This window comes from Varroa jacobsoni, unplaced genomic scaffold (assembly GCF_002532875.2).
Source record: "Varroa jacobsoni isolate VJ856 unplaced genomic scaffold, vjacob_1.0 scaffold_977, whole genome shotgun sequence".
NCBI lineage: Eukaryota > Metazoa > Arthropoda > Arachnida > Mesostigmata > Varroidae > Varroa > Varroa jacobsoni.
The window spans coordinates 174,709-183,454 of NW_019213879.1; the positions used below are offsets into that span (position 1 = coordinate 174,709).

An 8,746-nucleotide genomic window follows, 5' to 3' on the forward strand; every position below is an offset into this window, starting at 1 on the left:
CCTACACCTCAAAAAACCTTGAATCGTTTTACTATCTCCCGTTAAAATTTTAGCAGTGCAGTATAATTAGCACTTTAACTAAGTGCTAATTATTACCACTAACTGTGGTACCAAACAGCTGTTATCTACATACGTCATTTGTTCATTGGAGACACGTCTCATTATATCGAATGGCCACCGTCGTCGTATTACTATATTCGCTGTCCGTAGAATAGTTTGTCTTCGTTACAAAGGTAAACGCTCTCTGTAATGAGTTCACTGGGAGCAAGGCCAACTGACGAAAGGGTCGCTAGTCGCTAAAAGAATATTTCTCTAGGCGAATTAAGCATAGACTATTGTCGGTATTAATAATACACCTTCAGGAATCTAAACATAAGCGTTCGGATAAATACCAACTCGCAATCGTGCTCAGGGCTCGCGGCAGCGACAGCGGCACCCGGTAGAGTAATAGCAGGAGTGGCAGCAAACAGCCCGATACGGTGTAGTTTGGCAATGCTGTATGGTTTACTTGTGTGTACGACGCCGTGGCGCGACTTCGTCAGACTTGGCCTGTGCGTCCGCGTCTAAGCGTTCACTGCTGTTGGTTCGTTGGGTATTCGCTTCCATTGGGCAGAGATCGTTCCCTCCTTGCGAAGATGAAAGATCTCTACCCATCTGAGGAATACTATACTTCTATTTAATGCTTTGTCGTCCACTTGCGCTAGTAGCGGGACGGCAGCGATCCTCCGAGCGGCCATGCCCGCTGGACAGGTCTGATGCTACCATCTACGTTCTAGAGCGCCGGTACTAGCGCTGTTCTTTGACTATTGTTATTCCTTTCTCAGGGCGTGCCGCAAGCTTTTGTCTTAAGCGTCATCGATAAACATGGCGCTCGGAGACAAGTCAAGCTGGTTCCCCCTTCTCATTATATACACAAGAAATAAGTCAGGTTCGGAAATAATGCTGTTAGATTATTAAGAAGAAGATTGTTGTCGCGATTCAGGTTTATGGTGATGGTCGCCTGTAATATTAAATATTGATCTTTATTATTTCTGAACTTGTGCGGTTTGAGTAAGCGCCCTAAGGACAATCGCTAAATTTGGATAGCATATGAACATCGAAATGACGTCATGCATTATAGCGATGGGATTGCCGGAAGAGTAGTATGTTTACACAAGCTCACTTCAAAATATTTATTGTTGAACCATCTATTTAGTGGCCGTATACAGTGTGGATATCGTTGCTCTCGACCATCGACAAGCTTCTCCTTTCTCTGGGCCATCAAAGGATTGTAGTCCCTTGTTTCCTTTCACTTTAAAGAATTCCTCGGAAAAGGCATAGCTCACTCCACCCCGCCCGGTTGGGCTTTAATCTTTTTGCAAAGAGTCTTCCGCGAAGTGTGGATTCGCAAAGTGTATTGTTAAGCCTCGTCGGCCAGGTATTGGGTTTCAAATGTAGGTACGGGTGTATTTAATTAAATAAATATCTCCGTCTTAGGACAGAGTTATTCAAGCTTCCAGCACCAAACCCCAGTAAAGATATATAGCCCGTGATTCGATGGGACCATTTGGACGTTGGTGTTAGAATCTCATGTCTTGGGCGCAGTTCGTTGTTACAGAAAGGTAGGACTGTGATTAAGTTAAACTATAGCGTTAATAGAGACTATAGTGTACTAGTGCTAGTGATTAAACTTGAACGATGAAAATTTCCTGTCTTAATTCTCTTTCCGTTGCAGAGTTCCAAAATCATTACGTCTATGATATTAGCTCTCGTCTGAGAGAAGTTAACACGGTGCATTTCGCGGAGCCCCTGCCAAATGCTAAAGAAAGTCGAGTGCGATTCGCAGATAATCCGGTTGATCGAGTGCTTCGCTATTCCCCTACGCCTACCCTTGATGTTAACGAGCGGCGACAGGTTCAGAGAGAGTACCTTATGAAGCTGTTCCCCAAAGATGACTCAGAAATCGGTGGTATGGGAAACAAAGCGTCTTAGTTCGTTTTTGACTTTAGAAACAGCTTATCTTGTCCCTGTTTATAGTCAAAAATAGAATCGACTTCTCGATGTACCTTAATTGTTTTATCGATATCTTGTGAGACGTAATAAGCAATCTAAAACAACTACTTCATTCAATAGCTTGTGCAGGATGGCGGGCTTCTTCTTCCAATACGAATAAAGTTTAATAAAGTATGAAACGCTTTGAATTTACACCGCAGACAACCAGTCAGACGAGTCTGATCTATTCAGTTCATCGGATGATGACGACTTTGTTGACTATGCCAACAAGACGCCGTCCCCCATTGTTGAGATGCCTAGAACCCCAAGTCCTTCAAAAAAAAACGACGGCTTAGAAAGTGATCAAAAGGAAGGGTACAGTTCTGATTACGAAACGAAAGAAGAAAATAGCACCGATAAGGGCGAGTACAACACATCCATGGACACCGCGACTAGAAGGTCACAGGAAACACCTACATGTGCCGCCCGTAAGTATTTTGTTGTAGACCTGTTGTTGTATTATATTCACAAGTGTAGTGTATCAATAGCCTGTTTGGGAAGATTTTGGAATTCGGTTGCTTATTTTGACCTAATTGTCCTTAAATGTAAAATTTAGAAAACCGTATAGGTACATGCTAAAACGCTAGAAGACGTGAACCTTCATATGGCAATTCCTGTTTTTTTTTTCTTTATTATTTTTACACATTACGGTCAACAGTAGAACACAACAGAAATATTGATCTCGAGCTTGCTAAAAAAATCATTAACCTACGAGAGCGGTCCGCAAGAGGTCCGGAGTATCAGAGAACTAGCGATGCGCCTAAAAATCTAGGAAGTCAGTTTCGAAGCACGATTCAGGAATCGCTCAAGAAGGAACCGATAAAGGAATCGACCGGTGCTGATCAGGAAGTACAACCAGCACAACTAACTAACGGGAAAGTTGATTCGGTCTACGAAGAAGACCGTTCAACGAGCTCAGTGGAAACTTGCAATCTCGCAACGTTAATTACGGCCGGCGGGAGGGATACAACAAATGTTTTGGTAAACGGCATCGAAGTCGCGAAGGACGACAACGTCAAGGTAGAAAGCGCATCCCGATCCCCTGTAAGTTCTATGTTTCTATTACACGCAAATAAAAGTAACAGCTTGAAATTATTTGCAAGATTACAAGCAATATCAAGCTGACATTGCGATTCTCTAAACATTCAGGTCAGGTTCAGTACACACAAAGATTTTTAAGAAGTCTATCTATAGCATAGTTCAAATTGGGTATTTCATCCACGGAAACGAAGTTCAGTATCTTTTAGAAGGATTTCTATCTATCTTTACTGTATAAAGAAATGTTCATGTATTATGCGTAGGTTGCTTTGTAAGTGTCATTATATAAGTGTCGGGAACCTTCACTTGAATCTTTTTGCAGGAACCTCCAGCAGATACGTCGAATGATAATAAGGGGAATATGGCGAAGCAGGCTTTTGTGGAACGTCTGCTTCCGAGAGACTTACCGATTAAATATCCACAAGTTGCAATTAAGTTGCCTACTTCTCCAACACCGACCAGATCGTCGGCGGCCAACAAATCGCTTACAGCTACGCCTAAAAGATCTGCGATTTCATATAAACGTGATACGAATGTGGCCGGTCGTCTTATAGCACCAGCATCAGGTCCTACGGCTTTTCCACCTAGCCCGACCAGATTCGTTCGAAAAAGTAACCCAGCTCTTTCTTTAATCGTTAACTTAATCCAAAGTCGCTACAAATACGCCTATATTCTTAGAATACATTAACGTCGTAATGATGAAAAGTTTTCATTCAAATGGACGTAATTCGTGTAATGCGTCATGCAGCGTTGCGTTTGTACTTGCTTCTATCCATACCTGGCGCAAAGGCGTTTTACAATGAAAATGAACAATACGTTATAAAAAAAACCCTATGTCCATATTTAATCCCATCGTCATGCTAGATTCAACTCCAGCTGCCAACGGTGCCGACCAACAGATTCGGCCTGCGAGCTCAATCGGTAGCAATTCAGAAACGACTCCTGCGCATGAAACACGAAAGCTTCCTGCGTATACTGGTAATGAGAATAGTCGATACGGATTGCCCGCTGAGGAAAAGGCCAAACTGAAGCAGGAACGCGAAAGAGCTAAACGGGAGAAGGTCAGATGCTGTGATTGGGTAGTGGTTCAGTACAAAATTTAAGGTTATTTTAGTGATGACCAATAAGTGGGTTCTAATTGAAATTTAATTCCGAACATATATATTGATGAAAAGACATGCACTACTATTTCAGGATGTGAGACAGTGAACCATTTGTCTTTCTATTCTTAAGCATTACATTACGAGCAAATAAAAACAGGTTCTGAATGGAGACCATACGTCGTACGCCATATATTTTAATATCATCCCAAGCTGTTCCAGTCTAGTGCTTTGAAATTTATTTAAAAAACAAAGTAATTTTCTCTGTAGGAGGAGAAAGCCCGTCGTGAAGAGGAAGAAAAGCGCCGCCGGAAACAAGACGCTCAAAAAACGTTTGAGGCTTGGCTCCGGAACAAGAATGCCGAAATAGAAAATAACAAGAAGGCCGTGATTAATTCCACAGCTTCTTGCAGAAAAAAGACGTTGTCACCGCAGCCTCCTCTCCTGAACGAGGTAGACGCCTTCTAACAGCTAGTGGATCCTTGACGTTCCTAATTCATTTTATGTAGGCCTATTAGCAATAGGTGCCGCATTGCATTTTAAAACAGGCAGCAAGTACATGAGAATCAGCTAATTACATGTGAGCCTGACTGTTACGCCTGACGCTAGATCGTTTAACAGTAGAGATAATTTTGATGCGATTAATTTATGTAGATACGGACAATGTCACAAAATATGTGGATCTATACCTGGTTGTATCAAATGTACACTTTAATCCGTTGCACAATGTACGTGGGGTCATTGACGTATGCAGCAGGAATCTAGGTAGCTTAGAGGCCGATCTTAATGAACTTTATACGATTTATTGCCGTATAATTAACTATGTACCAATTGTTATTTCACTTTAATATTGCTAGCAGAGTCAGAATGAAGCGACTGCAAACTCCAACACAACGGTCACGTTCTTGACGTGGCTTAAAGGCAAAAATATGCAGGAGAAGCAGCGTAAGCTTCAAGAGAAGTTACAACAGATCGAAATCGAAGAATTTAAGAGAAAGCACACCAGGCAAGACGCCCAGCAGGCTTACAAACGGTAAACGAAGGGTTCATTAGCTCATATATCTGGTTTGCTAGCCATCTCTTAGCGTTCGATGGCAACATTTTTTGCTATTAGGCAGAGCCGGACCATGTGTCCTTTCCTAATAACCTTTTCGGTATACTGTTTTGCCCCCTCATTTCGTCGAAGTTTCTTCCGTCCTATAATACTTTCAGCTGGATATTATAATACAGTAAAATAGTAGTAATAAAAGTTAAAGATAAAAATATTAATTACTAATAAATAATTCAATTACTTTAGGTTGCAGTGATTGCCGCAAGACGAATGATTTATCTTTACTTTGATGAGACCTTTTTTTTTTTTTTTTTTTTTTTTTTTTATAGAATACTGTATGAGATTCGTTTTCCCTTATTTGCGATTCTTTCGTATACGAGGTGGCTTCTGTGTAGCTGGGTTAAATCACTTCAAACATTGGTTGTCTTCACTTTGTTACAGATGGCTTCGAAAAAAGGCCCTCGAATCAGAGCACCGTCGGATTTCACAACGACATCGAGCGGTAGAGGAGAGACTAAGTTCTTCGCCCTCAAAGTCCAAAGAAGTTTTGGATCGATTTTTCGAATCGGAGCATTTCGCTTCACTGAACCGTAAACAACAAGATAACTTAATTCAACGTAATTCAAAGTTTACTGTTCTGAACGGCAACGCGTAGCAGTTAACGCGGTGGATACAGTCGACTAGGGAGAATTCAGTACGTTGGAGTATACGGAACGGGGTTCCCGCAAACTTGATTTCCATTGTGATACAGTAAAGAGCTACCATATTACTATTATATCAATGTCACAGGTTGCTTTTCGTGAAGCCCCGTTTAAAATTGTGGACGTATTAAGCTATGCATTCCAATGCAAAGATGCAGCAGGGATGTCACCGAAAAAGACAGAGAACTTCCCGTAATCACAAGTGATTTTATCGCTGAGTGAAATATGTCAGGCCTCTACATATTTTCAGCAGTGCTATTCAAGTGCACTCCTTTAATTCAAGTCAGGCTGTGGGTGGGCTTACTTTTGTGGTGGACAACTTTCTTTTATGGGTAAAGTTACTTTGTACTGCCAAAACTCAATGGCAAACTGGGGAGATTTTGTAATTTTCACATCATATGTCCGAGGTGGTTCGATGTGACAGTGATGATTTCGATAAGACCAACATTGTTAGCCTATAAGAGTTAGTTGCTCAAAATGAGCTTATTAGTTGTCGTTATACGACACATTACCTGTTGATCCACTATTGCATCATTATAAATATATCAAAGACTTGAAAGACAATTTGGTGATTTTTCTAGATGGTGATCTAGTAACTTACTATGATTATGAGCACTGACCGTTGCTAGCCGTTGTTTTTTTCATTGGCCCAAAAAAGCCTCGCAAGTCACCAATTGTAAATGTAACTTTATATAGAACTCTCTTCCAGCGTTAATGCGGTGATCTTTATTGAGGCGTCGAGTTAGACAGACGATCGTAGTGCCTTAGTAAACACTCTTTTTGGCACTATTTTGTCTACACAATCTGTGAAAATGGCTGAAGATGTTGGAGCGAGAAAAGATAATAAATGCATATGTGGAAATGCTTAATAGAACACTGTTGCATTTACGACTGTACAGGCCGTGACGTTTTTCTGTAAAAATAGCATCTAAATAAATAAAGTTGTTGTGTATATTATATTCTAACTTCATGTGCTCATTAAAAGATCTTGACGTGGTAGTAAAACATATGTTATGATTGAATCTCATCTACAGTAAGGTAAACTGATCATGAAAATATACTTGTAGTTTTCAAACATTTACGCATTTTTCGACATTAGGTAGAACCCGACTTGAACAGTTAAGGAAATAGGCTGTCACGTTTGTTGTGGACTCTCTTCATGAACTTATATTATTAATAGACAATAATGAAACTCAGTCCTGGAGGACAAAGTCTTCAGTCTTGAGGTTTTTCAATTTGCGTGTTCGTAGGAAATTTTGTTTTTTGCAAATCCATGGTGACTTACTGTGTTCAAACGTGGCGTGTTCATCTTAAACCAACAATAACGCACTATGTATTAAAGGTCAAGATGCCGCTCTGTTTAGTACTTGAAGCATTGGCAATTAACGCATTTCTCTATATCTTATTATAACAAGATTTAGTTAACTAATAATACAGGAATTTGATGTTTGGCGACGCATGTGTCCAATCGCGAAATCCTACTATATAATTCGTGTGCTAGTTAACAAACAGTGAGAATATACGACGGCGATCTAATAATATAATACTTGAATTCGGTAAGGTATTGATAATAGAGCTGGCCACCGAATAGCGTGAAGGCCTACACTAGAAAGGTTTAGCCTCGTTTATAATCTTTAGGCTACAAATAGTGGGGTATTATAGTTAACTTCTATGCAGCATTATATATATCTTCGGGATGTACACTTATATTAGGATATATTTTGGTAGGCTGCCTGTCGCATCGGGCATGCATTAATCCGCTATATTTAGCGGGATACCCAGGCCATTTTACCAAGTAAACACAAACTATTTATTATAGCAAATGCAGAAAGCGCGTCAACTGTCATCCATTCACAAATTTCCTTACGTGCTTAAGGTCATGGCATAAAAAGCCATTCTAAATAATTCCAAAATTATTGAAGCAAAGGTTTTCTAAGGGCTAACTAAATCGTCTAGACACACTCCAAAATTTAAACTTATGGCCTGAAAATGTAAATCCGCTGGATACTTTTTGTGTTTTGCAAGCTCACCTAACATTTTAATAAATCTACAGGTCCTATTATTATCCCTTTACTTAGAATCGGTATCGAGAGGTACATAACAGCGATTTGGGCCCAAGCCATGAGAAAATTGTATTTTTAGTCTAGTGAAAACTAGGTTTCTGGTAAAATTATGAATGGCTAATCACACGTACGTGCCTATAGATAGACTTTACGGAAGTACACAAATATATAAGTAGATAGATCGCGGAGATTCACTCGCAATTCCGTTACTAGCTGCATTTAATGGCGACATGGATCGAGCTCAGAAAACAAGCTAAAACAAATATAACAACCTGCATAGCTGGCTGTGGAGCGAGTTTGTTCATCGAGTAGCTTATTAGAGGCGCGTTCAGACACAGACGACCAGGATGCCCTTGAAACAGGTGCCGCGGAGCTCGAAACTCTCGCCACCTGTTTCTTCTCACAATATCACTAGGGCTATTCTTAACCACTTTCTTCCCTCCGATCTGTCACGATTGGACTGTGTCCAGCAAGCCTGTTTTACAATTGAAATCCGTGTTATATACTTTAATTGGCTACACTATCACTTGTGAGGGCTGGCCTTTGGATTAGTTATTAAGGCAAGAGATCCAGCTGTTTAGGCCTGTCATAAGCGAAATCGTTTTTCGACACTTCACCTACATAAGCGCCACTCAAGGCCTAGCTAAGAGTTATCCGCAAAAAGCAGCTTCTAGCTTGTAGGAATATTCTGCAAGTACACATCGTGTGTAAGAGGCATGATCTAGGAAGTTATTGATCATCTATTTCAATACGGTGCCATGG

The 8,746-nt window shown here is 40.5% G+C and overlaps 1 protein-coding gene across 10 annotated transcripts in view; it reads left to right on the forward strand.

Moving 5' to 3' along the window:
- LOC111265506 (uncharacterized) overlaps window positions 1-6,886 on the forward strand; it is a 97,154-nt gene extending 90,268 nt beyond the window's left edge. For 8 of the 10 annotated variants that reach the window (XM_086970519.1, XM_086970521.1, XM_086970518.1 and 5 more), the window contains 8 exons: window positions 1,715-1,948; window positions 2,193-2,459; window positions 2,690-3,075; window positions 3,392-3,680; window positions 3,934-4,130; window positions 4,440-4,622; window positions 5,027-5,202; window positions 5,662-6,886. In XM_086970519.1, coding sequence (XP_086826645.1) covers window positions 1,715-1,948; window positions 2,193-2,459; window positions 2,690-3,075; window positions 3,392-3,680; window positions 3,934-4,130; window positions 4,440-4,622; window positions 5,027-5,202; window positions 5,662-5,875 — 1,946 coding nt within the window. In that variant the 3' untranslated portion in view covers window positions 5,876-6,886. The remainder of the gene's footprint in view (window positions 1-1,714; window positions 1,949-2,192; window positions 2,460-2,689; window positions 3,076-3,391; window positions 3,681-3,933; window positions 4,131-4,439; window positions 4,623-5,026; window positions 5,203-5,661) is intronic. The other 2 variants (XM_022842247.2, XM_086970517.1) reach the window with 2 other exon arrangements.
- The last annotated feature ends 1,860 nt before the right edge of the window (window positions 6,887-8,746 follow it).